Consider the following 15,844-nt stretch of genomic DNA (forward strand, 5'->3'; position numbering starts at 1 on the left):
GTATCGACAGTGTTTTTTAGGTGCTGCTGGGAGCTGCAGAAACGTTCCTACTCCACAAGAATCCTGTGAAAACCGAAAACAAAAGAAAACCTCTGTCCTTCTTTCTACGCAAACTAGATTTTATGAGTGGATGGCACAGGCCACTCAAATCCAACACAAGTGGGAAATGTACAGATATCAACAACTGCATTTCCAAAAAGACAGAAAGTCACATCTCTAATTGTATTGTTCCACCACAAATATGGGCTTTGCTTTTCAGAAAAGCTTTGAATCTGCAAAACCACTATATAAAGAAAAACACGCCTGACATTTTAAAGTACTCAAATGAAAACATCAAGCAAGCAGCTAAATGAAAATAGACCAAGAGGCCACATGTCTGTTGACCTTGACTGTGACCCAGGAGAAGTAAGAAAAGTCCTGACTGGCACGGTAGATTCTGGGAGGTTTCTACCATTCAAAATGGAATAGCAGGGGACTTCCCCCGTGGTCCAGTGGTTAGGACTCTGCGCTTTCGGCACGGAGGGCATGGGTTCGATCCCTGGTTGGGGAACTGGGATCCCGTATGCCATGTGATGAGGCCAAAAAGGAATAGCACTGATTTGCTAAATTATACCTCAAAATTCCAAAAGCTATGCCAGATGTCCAAAAGGTAATTTTTAAACTTTCTACTCGCCCTACTGATATTGAGTAAACTTGAGATAAGTGAAGTACCAAAAATTAGGATCCCCTTTTTCAAAGGCAGGCCTATTTTGGGTCTGTGATTATACCGAGAGTAAAAGAAAAATCAGCGATATCCTGCCCTTGTTTCATAGCAACTGGCATTTGCCCTCGGCTAATAGGCAAATGGTATTTTCAAGACCACATTTCCAATGCAGCCCTTTCATTATTAAGATGTCTTTTCATTTTCTTGGCTATTCTCCATGCCTCAGGTTTCTTCCTCTAAGATAAGAGTCCAGAATATGTTGGAAATTACTCTCCCATGAACACCAAAAGCAATGTAATTTCTTTACCCTCCGGGTATGATATCAATCGCTCCATGTACCTTTTAGAAATGTCAGTGGCAGGACATGAAAGCAACCTAAGTGTCCATCGACAGATGAATGGATAGAGAAGATGTGGCACATATATACAACGGAATATTACTCAGCCATAAAAAGAAACGAAATTAAATTATTTGTAGTGATGTGGATGGACCTAGAGTCTGTCATACAGAGTGAAGTAAGTCAGAAAGAGAAAGACAAATACCGTATGCCAACACATATATATGGAATCTAAAGAAAACGGTTCTGAAGAACCTAGGGGCAGGACAGGAGTGAAGACACAGACGTAGAGAATGGACTTGAGGACACGGGGAGGGGGGAAGGGTAAGCTGGGACGAAGTGAGAGAGTGGCATGGACATATATACACTACCAAATGTAAAATAGATAGCTAGTGGGAAGCAGCCGCATAGCACAGGGAGATCAGCTCGGTGCTTTGTGACCACCTAGAGGGGTGGGATAGGGAGGGTGTGAGGGAGACGCAAGAGGGAGGAGATATGGGGATATATGTATATGTATAGCTGATTCACTTTGTTATAAAGCAGAAACTAACACACCACTGTAAAGCAATTATGCTCCAATAAAGATGTTAAAAAAAAAAAAGAGGGAGGAGATACGGGGATATAAAAAAACCCAGAGAAATGGCGGTGGCAGGAGCGCCATCCCTGCCCTTTGTCGCAGGGCTCTCGGTCCGGCTGTCCTTCTAGCTCTGAACCAGCGTTAGGGACACTGCTTGTACCATATTATTGGCCCAGGCAATCAGATGGCCCCTCCACTTCACACTCCGTATGTTCCCTTCTCCTTCGTGCAGAACTGAAGACTTCCATCTGCTCATCCAGGACCGTTCAAACAGCAGCAACTAGGGGCAAATATCATGAAAACAGAATTTTAGAAACCAAGAGTCATGTATCAAATTCCTTACTATTTTTTCTTGTCCATTCACCGAGTAACAAACTATCCTCAGCCCTTTAAATGTAGGTTTCTAGTGGTACATGATTTGCATTTTGGAAAGCATTCCCAGTCTATCTTTTACCCTATAGAGGACACTGAAATGTGTTTGAGTGTTGAGGTTACTACACAGTCCAGCCACAAGATGGCACCAAAACACCAAAATTCAGGGAAAATAATGTACACTAGTAGAAAGATTTTTATCACAGAAAGTTCTTCAAATAGTTGACCATGAATTAATTTATTTAGTAAACTGGGAAATCAAAACCTGATGATGTTTTCCCTGAAAATAAAATATTAGCCACAGATTAAACTGCAATGATTAGAAGGGGTCTTTCACTTAACCCTAGAAAAATAATTTAACAATGACTCTTGAGCAGTAATTCATGTCATAACATAAGAGAAATTTGCTTTAGGATTAAACTTCTACAAAAACTTCAGAGTAGCTAGGGTCTCTACTTTAATCAAAACTTCTACATAAATATGTAGTTGTAGAATTCATGCATTATTAAGGATACAATAAAAATTTTTTTCTTGATATATCCTATTTAAATCCTGTAAAAAAAAGGTCTTTATACAATATGTCATTTAATACATACAAGGTATAATTTATACATTGTGTAACTTACACTACATAACTTTAGACATGTAATCCTGAAATATACAGTTAACCTTTTAAAAGCAATTGCTGATGAGAGATTCCATAACAGAATTTTTAAAATTCCTATCATAAGTGTCAATTTCAGTTTACCTTAGTATACCCCACCCCCAAAATAGGGGAAAAAATAGGGAATAGTGGAGAGTAAATTCACAGTATTTATATTTCTTACATGTCTTTCTCAATGGTTAGGCTCCTAGAGCCAGAAGCGGCAGAAAGAAAGGAAAGAAAAAAAAAAACCTAAAATTAAATAAGTGTCCACCGTCACTAATAAGCCGAGTTTAGTCAAGTGAAAATGCCAGAAATGTATAAAGTTCTCTATCACCCATGCAAGAGCAAGGAGGCCTCACAACAGCCACAGGGGAGACTGGAGACGGGGCTTCTACCGAGCACAGGTGCTCCCATCGGATAAACACAGGACAGAGCTCCTCTACATATGCGCAGCAACTTTCTAACCCATCTCATCCTCCCCCCGCCCAGGTTCCAAGAAATCACCACCACCAAGCCTCCAGCTGGTGACACTTAGGTATGGCCTCCACCTGTGATTCAGCCTCTCCCTTGGCCATGACGCAGAGAACAGAGCCAAGGCGCCCACGGAGTGTGCGCAGCGTTTTGTGACGGGACAGCTCTGAAACTTGGGATCAGAGGTGAAAGCCTGAGAATACAACTCCTGCCACGTATAAGATCACAGTTCACTAAAGACAGGTAGCTCAAGACAACTGTATTCAACATGAGGAATTGGTAAGGTCACAATGTCTGTCTTCCCTCTGTGGCCTGGGTCAGGGGGAGGGGATTGTAAGAAGTGGGCGGGGCCCGGGAATGCTCCACAAGCACCTGTTGGAAGGGAGGATTGGCTGGATGGCCAGGGGAAGATGCCCCGTGGCATCAAATTCCCCTCCCTCACCAATCCCCACCTAGAAATGGCCAACGTAGTATTAAAAGGGGAATAATCTGTACCTGGGTGAGCAAAATTAAATATGCCCTCAATTTTAAATTAGAAATTCTGTAAAACATGATAGAAAGAAGATCCCAGGGAAGGCTGTGGTCCAACTCATTACAAGAAAGAGCCCACCTCGGTCAAGTATATAGCAGAATGACACTCAGTGCAGTGGCGGCTGGAGGTGAGGGGAGTCACAGGGGAAATCTCAGGCAGGGACACAGGGCCCTTGATCAGCACCGGCAGAGCCACACCTGAATAGCCACTCCTGCTGTTGCCTGGAGACACAGCTTGGAAGAAAGAAGCAGGCAGGCTGGCACAGGAGGGCAGTTGTGCCAGTTATGTGAGGTGGGCAGTGCCTGCAGAAAGTTACCTTAATAAATACAGAAAGCAAGCTTTAACAAAAATCCAGCACTTCCCTGCTGCACCAATGATTACATTCTTTGGTAGCTGTTTCCCAACAGACACTGTGTTCCAATTCAGCAAAAATGAAAACATAAAACTTCCTTCTCCCACCACTGTCCAGAGTAAAAGATGTGGAAACGTTCTCACAAAATCTACAGGCAACTTCACAGCCACTTCTAGTAAATATGAGCTAACAAGAAGAAAACCAGGAATTTGGAGAAATACACTATTTGAAAACAATAAAACTTGTCTAGGGAATAAGAAAAAATCTCCCACTCCTGACACATGACTAAGACATTCCGTAAAGCAGAGAAGAACTTCACAAATAATTCTCCTTATTCTCAGGTGACAAGAAAATTAAGCAAGAAATTAATAACAAAGGATACGAAGAGCAAAACAGAAAAAAAACTGAAACAAAAAAATACTCTCTCTCCTTGGGTAAAAGAGGAAATCGGGGCTTCCCTGGGGGCGCAGTGGTTGAGAGTCTGCCTGCCAGTGCAGGGGACATGGGTTCGAGCCCTGGTCTGGGAGGATCCTACATGCCGTGGAGCAACTAGGCCCGTGAGCCACAACTACTGAGCCTGCGCATCTGGAGCCTGTGCTCCGCAACAAGAGAGGCCGCGACAGTGAGAGGCCCGCGCACCACGATGAAGAGTGGCCCCTGCTCGCCGCAACTAGAGAAAGCCCTCGCACAGAAACGAAGACCCAACACAGCCAAAAAAATAAATAAATAAAAAGAGGAAATCGAACTGCAACCAGAGCACTTGGAAAATGAAAATACAAATAGCACAGACCTAAACTTTAGGGGATGCAATCAAAGTTGTAAACAAGGGAAAGTCCACAGCTCTCAAAGTTAATAATGAACAAAAACAGATGGGTGCGTACTAGCTACACAGCAAAAACAAAATACTTTATCGAGGGAGAGAGAAGGAGAACTAAATAAATGGAAAGATATTACGTTCCTGGATGATAAGACTCAAAGTTCTCACTGAAGAGCTTAAGTCTTACGAAGTTAACCTAAGATTTTAATGCAAACCCAAAGGAAATCCCAAAGGAACTTTTTCTAGAGCTTCCAAAATGCTATGAATTTATTTGAAAATATGTGAGAATAACAAGAATTTTTTTTTAAATTAAGCAATTTGGGGGTGGGCCTGTGGATGTGCCCTGCCAGACAGTAAAACATTATATGAAATTAACACCCCAAACAGTATAGCAGTGGTCTCAGAATTGACAGGTGAAGGAAAAAGGAAAGAAAAAAACTGACAAAGATGAACCAAAATGATAAGGTAGACACTGGGGCAAGGGACATGGCTGTCAATCTTTCTGAAGGATCCTTTAGCATTATGGGCTCAAAGCTTTAAAAAATGTCCCCAGGAAGTCCTAGCCTAGAAATTTATGCTAACAAGTGATCGGATAAGTGAGCAAAGAGTTATGTAAGGTTATTTATAATGGCCAGAAATAGACTGAGTAAAATGTAGTAGAGCTACACAGCTGAAGAGTATACAATCATTTCTAAATGATTTTATATATGGACTCTTATTAACAGAAAAAGAGGTTCAGGGCATAGTAAATAAAAAAGCAGAGTGCAAAACAGGATTAAATATGATGACTTTTAAATAAAATATGAATGTGTATCCATATATTAAAATCTGAAAGACACATTACAAAGTAATCATAATTAATTCCAGAAAGAGGTGACAGGCGATTTTATATTATTTCTATTTTATAATTATTCCGCATGGCACACGTGAATTATTTTTTATAATGTTAATATGCGGATGAAAATCCATTCTCTAATTTGTACAGTCAGGATAATTTAGGGGAATATTTGAAACAAAACAATATCAAAAAGTTCACTGGAACTTGAAGGAATGGTTGCAGCATCCTGACTATGTGTTAGAATTAATTCACATAAACTGTACTTATTTTTTAAATAAAACATTTAACTCTAGAAAATTGTTAATAAAGTCCTGTTGTAATTCCAAGTCAAATCAAACTCACTCCACTCTATCCTTTCTGCTGTGGTCAGTGTGCTTTCAGTTATAGGATGAAGCTGAGGCCACCAGCCTCCTTTGTCTCCTGCTCTAGCTCCAAGGGAAGCTTCCAGCAGAGGACAGGAAGAAAAGGAGAGAATGCTGAATTCAGTCTGAGTTTTCAGAGTTCTATTACAATAAACCTTGTGCAGCCTGCTCTGACACAAATCAAAGGAGCAAAGGAGCTTCTCCCTTATTTTTATAATTCGGACGGCGGCATCAGTGGTACCCATTCTGTGCCACTGATGGGTACTCAAAAACAGGAGGTGGGGGGCAGCTAATATCCTAGCTTCTGTAAATGAAATAAATTTTAACTAATTTCCATTACAATTTTAGACACGATTCATGTTATTTTCCCCACGTCTTTCAAACAGCAGTAGTTTCATCACTTTATATTTGAAAACTAAGAAATTTATATTTTATATAAATTTTTATATAAATTTTATATAAGTTTATATTTGAAAACTAAACAAACAGCCTTAAATATATTAGACAGGACCATCATTTCGGAGAATTCTTCCGTACGTCAAAATAACTTCCCCCTGATTTCCTGGTTCTACATACATCTTACGGTCATGCTGGTTCTGAGTCATGCGATCGTTAGCACCATTTTATATCTAGTTCACTGAGATCATGTATTTTCTTCTCCTCTTCCTAGCAGACTGCAAATCCATCGGGGAGAGAAACCACATCTTATACGTACTTTGCTAGACACACAGGAATAACAAATATTAGATACTGAGTAGGCTTTCCTACGTCTGCAGGTCTTATTCTTTCCTTTGTGGTCCATACACACAATGTATTTGCTACAGGAAGAGCTGTGTGATTCCCAAATCCTCCAGTTACTCGGCCCATCTTTAGTTAGTAAGGTCCCTACACTATTTCAGACACACTGGCATCTGCCCTAATCTCAAAACTCTACAGGAAAAGGACCCTGAGACTGACTCATCCAAGGAAAACATCTGTACCTTGAGAAAGGGCTCATTTATTCTGACTCTATGTCCTACTCCTGAAATGCTGGTCTCTTTCCCTTTGCTCAACGCCAGAGGATATAATTTGTGTACAACTTGTCAAAAAGTTGAAAAGTCCTTTGAAGGTGAGTCCTCCCTTAACTGCAGCCCCTTGATTTCAGGGATGTCCACTGGCCTCTCATTTGGCCTGATCAGTGATCCCTGGAATGGGTTTGACTGCCTGCTCCAGGGCTCTCTGGACTGTCACAGGGCCCACTTCTCCTGGCCGTCCCCTCACCCGGCCTGCCTCTCTCCTCTATGTTACCTGCCTGACCCCTTGAAGCATTTATTTCTGCCTTCCCTCTCCACTCCACTTAATTCTCTTTTTTTTTAATTTTTATTTTATATTGGAGCATAGTTGATGAACAATGTTGTGTTAATTTCAGGTACACAGCAAAGTGATTCAGTTATACATACATGTGTATCTATTCTTTTTCAAAGTCTTTTCCCATTTAGGTTATTACAAAACATTGAGCAGAGCTCCCTGTGCTATACAGTCAGTCCTTGTTGGTCATCTACTTTAAATAGAGTATTGGGACAATCCCAAACTCCCAATTCACCTAATTCTTTACTTATAAGTCCTATTTCCTAATCCACACATAGTATAAAACCTTAAACGTCAGCTAGTAATTATGGAATTATTCCCATTACTGTCCTTTGAAACTCTTCAAGTACAACCATGCTGTACATACAGGATTTGATGGATAACATTCTGTAAGACATACAGTTTCAGACAGGAGGGGTCAGGATTTTTCCATCCTAATCTATGGGCATTTCAGGCAGAAACACACTATCTGGCAGGAATGCCAAAGAAAGCTCTGTTTCGTCAAGTTAAGACACACACATTCTATGCTAATTTAACTACCACAAAACTATCTGCCTGTATTTCACTGACATTTAATAAAATCCATTTCTTTCTTGCAGCCATAAAACTGCCTAGAGACCTACTGAGCACAAATCTTCTACAAAGCATTTTAGAGGGGAAGCCATTGGGTGAACTACCCTTAAAAGCAGCTGGTTAATTTATTTGGTTCATCTTCCACATCCTGTAATACTGAGTTGTCATTATCACAATACTGAGAGCAATTTAAGCTCAATGGGAGCTAAGTACATAGAGAGGAAAAACTGTTTCCAAGAGGTCTATTTTTTTGTTGGAGAGAGTACTTTAGGGCTTTATTTCCCATAAATCCACATTCTGGCCGTCAGCACTCTCAGTACTTATATTTCAATGGGAGCCCTCAGATCCTCAGCAATATACTTTATTCTCCTATGTTTTGTGCTGATAAATCTATCTAGAACTTTCCTGCACCACATCCCAGCATCTCCCACACACGGGCATGATTCCTATTGGGCTGTAATAAAGCTGCCAGTTCTGGTAGCCTAACACCCGTCATTACCCATCACCATTCTTCCCTCATGGAGGAAAGGGAGGGTGACTGGCCCTTTTTTAATCACTTTGTGATCTTCCAAGTATATAAATCATTTGAGTCCTTCAGGCTCCCTAAACACCAGCATCACTGCTTGCTCTGAGTCTGGGGTCTAATAAGCCCATGGGCAAGGGTGTTCCACCAGGAAGGATCGAGAGGCTTGGAGAAAACAGACTCCACAAAAGACAAAATGCTTGATCAGAGAAGATGCTGGAGTGTGAGATAATAAAACAGAGAAATAGGGAAAGAAAAGCAAAACCCAGCAAGTTAAAATATGCCAAATAAGGGCTTCCCTGGTGGCTCAGTGGTTGAGAGTCCGCCTGCCGATGCAGGGGACGCGGGTTCATGCCGCGGTCTGGGAAGATCCTACATGCCGCTGAGCGGCTGGGCCCGTGAGCCATGGCCGCTGAGCATGCGCGTCCGGAGCCTGTGCTCCGCAACGAGAGAGGCCATAACAGTAAGAGGCCCGTGTACGGCCAAAAAAAAAAAAAAAAAAGCCAAATAAGGCTGTCCCAGTAAAAATAGACACAGGGCATAATGATGGGGAGGACTTATCACAGAAGGATTTTAAAATCCAAGATTGGAAGAGATTAGGGATAAAATGGAAAAAGTCAAGAGGGCAAGTAAAAAGAAAATTAGTGAGCATGGAGAAGACCTGGGGTGGTAGCTGGCTGCTGACAGCAGATAGGAGTCTTGACTCTTGATGGAGACAGAAGTGACCGAGAAGAACCCCACAGAGCAGAGAACACCTTTGTCCTGCTTCCTGCTTTGGCTCAGTACCGAAGTTTAAAACACACAGCCTTTCTAAACACCACTGAGAGAGAACTTAAAACATGTAGGAAGAAAACAGGGATTTCCCACATATATTACTGCTTTCAATTCGGTGGTTATTTCCTGCATCCCCTTTCCCAAAAGGTGAGTTAACACGTTTAAAAGCAGTTAAACACAGGCCAGATACTGCTACCAGAGAAAGTCTCTGTACACAGATGGATTTCCAGAGGCCACCTCACAGGCTATTTGCTTCCAAGCAATATCTGAATAAACACAACTAAAACACACACAGGTTTTGGACAAATCCTTGAAGTTAACTATTCCTGTGAAAACTATGTAGCCAGAAATATGCTTTGAAATTTAAGAAAACACCATATCAACGTAAGGTAACGGTCAATTTAGTGACCAAGAAATACAAGCTATGGGTTCAAGGTGAACCAAAGAAGTTAAACGTAAGATATGCCACTTAGGAGCAGCCCCTTTATATTAAAAACAAACAAACAAACAAAAAACCCACACAAAAACAAACAAAAAAACTAGCAATGACAGAGAGATATAGATCTATATATCTACTTGCCCATCTGTATGGGTTTAGCAGTCAACTGTAGCCAGCATGTGAGGCAGACCCCTATTCAAACTAGCAATCTGCAATTTCTTCATATGCAACTCACAATTGTAAATGGGATTCCAGAAATGAATGGGGCATTTAAAAAATAGTTTTACCACTAAAAACAAAACAAACAAGCAAGCAAACAGAAAACCTTCCAGGTGGGTCCTGCAGACTTAATAGAACTGGTTGTTCATGTCAAACACCTTGGGTCTGTTTTTCAGTTTGCAGCTGTCTGAGGGTCTGTTTCCTGGGGCTGGCTTCAAGGTTGGACCCCTTGCCCCGCTAAGAGTAGAGAAAACACAAAAGCCATCCACTGGGTGATGAAACGAATTAATGTTCTGTGCGATGAACAAATATCTCTAATTTTAACTACGCATAATCTCAATCATCGACGACTCGGGGAGATCTTTGCACAGCAAGGTTATGAAAAAGAAACACAAAACTGCTAAGTCTTGAATAAGAGAAAGAGTCACCTGAACACACAGGTTTACGGATCTGAACAAGCACTTCACTCAATGCAAAGTAAAGCAAAAGGGAACCAGCAAGGACCTACTCTATAACACAGGGAACTATACTGAATATTTTGTAATAACCTATAAGGGAAAAGAATCTGAAAAAGAATATGTACACACACACACACATATACATATATATATAATGGAATCGCTGTGCTGTACACCTGAAACTAACACAATATTGTAAATCAACTATACTTCAAGTAAAAAAAAAAAAAAAACAAAGTGAAGCAAAAGGGGAAAAGTACAGATCAGGACACTGCCTACAGAAGAAACCAAGTGAAATGAACCTGACATTAACTGGGCACCGTGGCTTGTCTTTGAGAGCCTCCAAGGAAGCAGCAGGACAGATGGTTTGGGGGCAGACTCACATCTATGGAGTAGAATATATTCGTCCTCTTTGTACGTGGTTCAGCATCTACTCTAAAGCCTCATTATGACTCCTATATAATGCCTCCCTAGAACAAGAATAATTATTCCAGGTTTAGCTAAAATTGGAGAAAAGGCTGCAGGCTATTCAGTAAGCAGCAATAATTTGTGCTCAAACTGACAATAAATATCAAACGGACAGTCGTCAATTGTCCTGGCTTCTATGGTAATATTAAAAGCTGCCCCGAGCTAATACCACAACCAGAGAAATCACAAAGGAAGAGATATAAGTGACTAGTAAATAAAACTGCTCAAAATCACTAATAATTTAAAGAAGTTACAAAACAGCACATTGGAATCTCTTTCTATGTATATCAAACTGGCAGGCTGATACGGTGAAACGGGTCCTCTAACACAGACGGTGTCAATCAGTATGTTTTCTGGAATGTACCTTTACTTGGTGGTTATGTATCCAAAGCCTAAAAGATAATCATAATCTTTGACCCAGTAATTCTAATCGTAGTGCTAGGAAAGCATTCAGAAACACAGACAAAAGATTTCTAGCTTCATTACAGCATGATTTATGCTAACCCCAAACTGGATACAACCTAATGGTCCAATAATAGGAGAATGATTAAGAAAAGTAAACAGACCCACAGGATGGAATATTATGTAACCATTAAAGAACATCTGAGCTAAGATTAGACTTCAATAATGTAGGGAATTTCATATGATTTACAATGCTAAGTTGAAAACAACAAAAATAGTTGGGATTACTTTATACATTCTTTTATTATTGCTTTTTATTATTATAAAAGGCATGTTTTCTACCAAAAAAAAAAAAAGCAGAAAATAAAAGCCAATGAAGGCCAGAAAGAACACTAATAATCCTGCCCGGATATTGTTAATAATATATGTTAATATTATTAATATTGTTAATAATTTGGTATACAGCTTTCCAAGAAATTGCTACACCAGACATTTATATTTCTACCAAAAGAACGAAATCAGACCATACATATATTTTCATAAAGTACCTCAATAGAAGTCATCTAGCAAATGTTGGGCATTTTATTTGTCACAACGAAGAAAGAGAAAAGCTGGCATGCAGGAATTGGCCTGCCATTCGTGTTCTCCAGGTGAATATAAAAAATGTCACAGAACACCAACATCAGACAGGGCCCCGTGACCATGAGATGAGGACAAAACCAGGACTACTCCATAATCATATCTGAACACTGACAGGATATCAATGTTTTCCAAGCCACGTAAATGACCAGACACCTCCCTATCCTGGCTAAAAGGAGAGACTGCTGCTTCTTTATCAACATGTCGTTAGCCTTCATTTGGTCTGTCCTCCTTCTAGATATGATGTATTAAGATACCCAGTGGTGGAATTACTCTTGCTTCCCGACAGCACCCGATCCAGAGCAAAGTTCTGCTTCCTTAAACCCTCCCCAAACCATCTTTCATCAGCCCCAAACCTGTAACACCCTCTTTCTAGCACACCCTCTTCCTCATGCCTGGTGGGTGTGTTCCGGAGATCTTTGGCCGCAGGGCACTGACACAGCTAATTCACCACCATTAGATGTTGATTTTTTTCAAATTTGCACTGTTACAAACATCAAAGAGGAATACTGGCTGAAAATGAAGTAGAAAACTGAGAGGGATCAAACGAACAATTAGGGGGGGGAAAGCCCCAAATGCTTAAAGACAAAGGACTGCAAAATTACCCCAACAGTGCTATATGCATACATATAGACATACACATATTTTTTCCTCTCGAAAGACTGGGAATATTCATTTTCCTACCAAATCACCATTCTGACTAATGGTCTTGCGGGCTAACTGCTTTCCACCAGCAGCATTCCTCCTATCTCCTTTTGGAAACGGACCGCCATCCCTGAAATCCAGATTCTACGTGCTCACAGCACCTTATGCGGACCCTCTAACCGAGCTGTGCTCAAGAGGCAGAACTGTTCACGCCAAATAGCCCTGTGAAATGACTGTGGTATAGTCTGTACTGGTGACACCAACTTATAATTGCAGTAACTGTGACCCCTTGCTATAGAGCCTTGTCTTTAAAAAAAAAAAAAAGGGGAAAAAAGGGAAAAGCTTCTCGAGGTTAATGACAGTTATTTATATAGCCTTATCTTTTTTAAAATTTTGTTATTTTTTTATTGCAGTAGAGTTGATTTACAATGTTTTGTTAGTTTTAGGTGTACAGCAAAGTGATTCAGTTATATATATATATGTGTATATATATATATATGTGTATATATATATATATACACACACACATACACACACATATACTTTTTCATATTGTTTTTCATTATATGTTATTACAGGATAATGAATATAGTTCCCTGTGCTCTACAGCCTTATTTTAAAAGGAGAGAGAGGGGCTTCCCTGGTGGCACGGTGGTTGAGAGTCCGCCTGCCGATGCAGGGGACACGGCTTCGTGCCCCAGTCCGGGAGGATCCCACATGCCGCGGAGCGGCTGGGCCCGTGAGCCATGGCCGCTGAGCCTGCGCGTCTGGAGCCTGTGCTCCTCAACGGGAGAGGCCGCAGCAGTGAGAGGCCCGCGTACCGCAAAAAAAAAAAAGAGAGAGAGAGAGAGAGGGGCTTCCCAGTGTTAATGACAGTCCATTGGTACTAAACCCCACAAAAAAACATAATGAACATACTAAACCAAACAATGATTCTTGCAGAGGAAATAACTATTCCAAATAGTTAAGAACAGCCACAGCATTCTCAACATGCAAAGGAAGATATTTTCAGCAAGGAGCAAAGGATGGTTTGATTGCTCTAGGAAGACAGGTGGTAAGCTTATCATCAGAGTCCAGGGGGAAGCCGCAAACAATATGGAAATATCACACATGGAAAAGTTAGTTGAACTCATTAAAGAAAAAAGGTTTCTGTTCTCACCAGCCTTTTGATGGCTATGAAACAAGGGGGATTACTGAAGAAAATGCCGTTGCCATGGATCCATCTCCAGGATGTTGGGAGCTCTACATATCAATATCAAAAAAGCAACTGATGTTTGAGACAAATGAACTTAACTTTGAAAGCAAGGAACAACGCCTGTTTCTGACACTGAAAATGATTTCTATTTTAAGACCTAGATTTCAATTTTTAGCTTCAAGCAGTACAGCACAGAGAGAAAAACCCACCAAAATATACTTTTACAATATGGCTATTTTACAACTTGGCTTTACCTTCCTAAGAAACATTTGGAAAGGTTACATTGTGCTTTACTTCCTATTAGTTGGTGGTTTTTAATCAGTTTTGGTATGTATACAGCATGAGATGAATTTCTAGGAATGGAACCACAATTTATAACACAGTGCCCAGAAGAAATGAAGGTGTTTCTTTACAATGGTTCTACATACAACCACTAGGACATAAATTTGGTGGTTGCCTGGGAAGTAATGTGTAAGAAAAGTTTGCCTGTAGAAAACTGCCTAAGATCAAGCATCTGATCGCCTGCAGAAGTATTCTGAAGATCCACTGGTCAGCGGACTGGGAGGCATAACTGATGTCAAATCCTTTTTGAGGAAAAACAACAAGGTCCTAAAGTATAGCACAGGGAACTATATTCAATATCCTGTGGATAAACCATAATGAAAAAGAATATATATAACTGAATCACTTTGTTGTAGAGCAGAAATTAATACAACATTGTAAATCAACTATACATCAATAAATTAAGGGACTTCCCTGGTGGTGCAGTGGTTAGGAATCCACTTGCCAATGCAGGGGACACGGGTTCAATCCCTGGTCCGGGAATATCCCACATGCCGTGGAGCAACTAAGCCCATGCGCCGCAACTACTGAGCCCACAAGCCACAACTACTGAAGCCCGCACACCCTAGGGCCCGCGTGCCGCAACTACTGAGCTGGCGTGCTGCGATTACTGAAGCCCGTGCGCCTAGAGCCCGTGCTCCACAACAAGAGAGAAGCCACTGCAATGAGAAGTCCGCGCACCACAACAAAGAGTAGCCCCCGCTCGCCGCAACTAGAGAAAGCCCGTGCACAGCAACGAAGACCCAACGCAGCCAAAACTTAAAAAAATAATAATTAATTTAAAAAAGTTTTTTAATTAAAAAAATCCTTTGTGACCCCAAGAACCCCATTTTCCATCTGACCAGGAGACAAGCAAACATATAAGGAAGCACCTCTACGTTTCACACTTAGTGGTCAGGGTAGTTCGCTGGGCTGTCTAAATTCTAAAAAGATTCGCATTATTACAAAAAGCTGCTCCACGGCATCCTCTTCCAAAAAGAATCCAGAATGCAATTTGTTTTTTGCCGAACATTCTCGGACACTGAGAAGCTAGCTGATGCTTCTAGTTCTGTCCTTCAGGTAAAATTTGCCATAAGCCTTCAGCCCCAAACAGTGAAGCGCTTTTTCTCATTTCATGCACGCAGGTCCTTACCTCATTTGCTGACTGACGTTTTCCAGCTTACAAAGCAAGCTGTCCCTGCGGCTAGAGTGAGGGGACCTGGCCCACCACAATGACAAACAGCTGACTCCCTCGTTTCGAAAAATGAACTCTGCTGCAAACTGCATCACGACAATTTAATAATTTGTCAAAGGAGGAGAATCAGTTATTATGAAGTGTATTTCAGAGCTCAAAGGTAAAGGTCGTAGGGAGCTCAAGTTTATCTGCTGACAGAGAAAGTTGAGTAATTAAAAAAAAAAAAAAAACCCAGACAAGATCTGCTTTGCAGACTTATTTCTCAAAGAGATAACCTCATTGCTATGCTCATGCATTCTAATTCTTGCTACACAAGGTGGTTACACTTAAAAAAAAAATCCATCCATTCTCATGTTTTAAAGCTCTCTCCAATGGCACTCTTAAGAGATGTGCTTTTCCTTTTCTTTTTTTCAACATGGAAACAAAACAGAATTAAGAATAAGCTTTTTTTTTTTTTTTTTTTGCGGTACGCGGGCCTCTTACTGTTGTGACCTCTCCCGTTGCGGAGCACAGGCTCTGGACGCACAGGCTCAGCGGCCATGGCTCACGGGCCCAGCCGCTCCGCGGCATGTGGGATCTTCCCGGACCGGGTCACGAACTCGTGTCCCCTGTATCAGCAGGTGGACTCTCAACCACTGC

At 41.0% G+C, this 15,844-nt stretch overlaps 1 protein-coding gene across 4 annotated transcripts in view; it reads right to left on the reverse strand.

Annotated features, from left to right (window-relative positions):
• The window catches only part of VPS41 (VPS41 subunit of HOPS complex), a 192,715-nt gene that overhangs the window by 74,901 nt on the left and 101,970 nt on the right, over positions 1-15,844 (reverse strand). For all 4 annotated transcript variants that reach the window (XM_004263331.4, XM_033438469.2, XM_049714911.1 and 1 more), the window contains one exon: positions 1,778-1,897. In XM_004263331.4, coding sequence (XP_004263379.2) covers positions 1,778-1,897 — 120 coding nt within the window. The remainder of the gene's footprint in view (positions 1-1,777; positions 1,898-15,844) is intronic.

The sequence above is a fragment of the Orcinus orca genome, chromosome 9, assembly GCF_937001465.1.
Source record: "Orcinus orca chromosome 9, mOrcOrc1.1, whole genome shotgun sequence".
Taxonomy (NCBI): Eukaryota; Metazoa; Chordata; class Mammalia; order Artiodactyla; family Delphinidae; genus Orcinus; species Orcinus orca.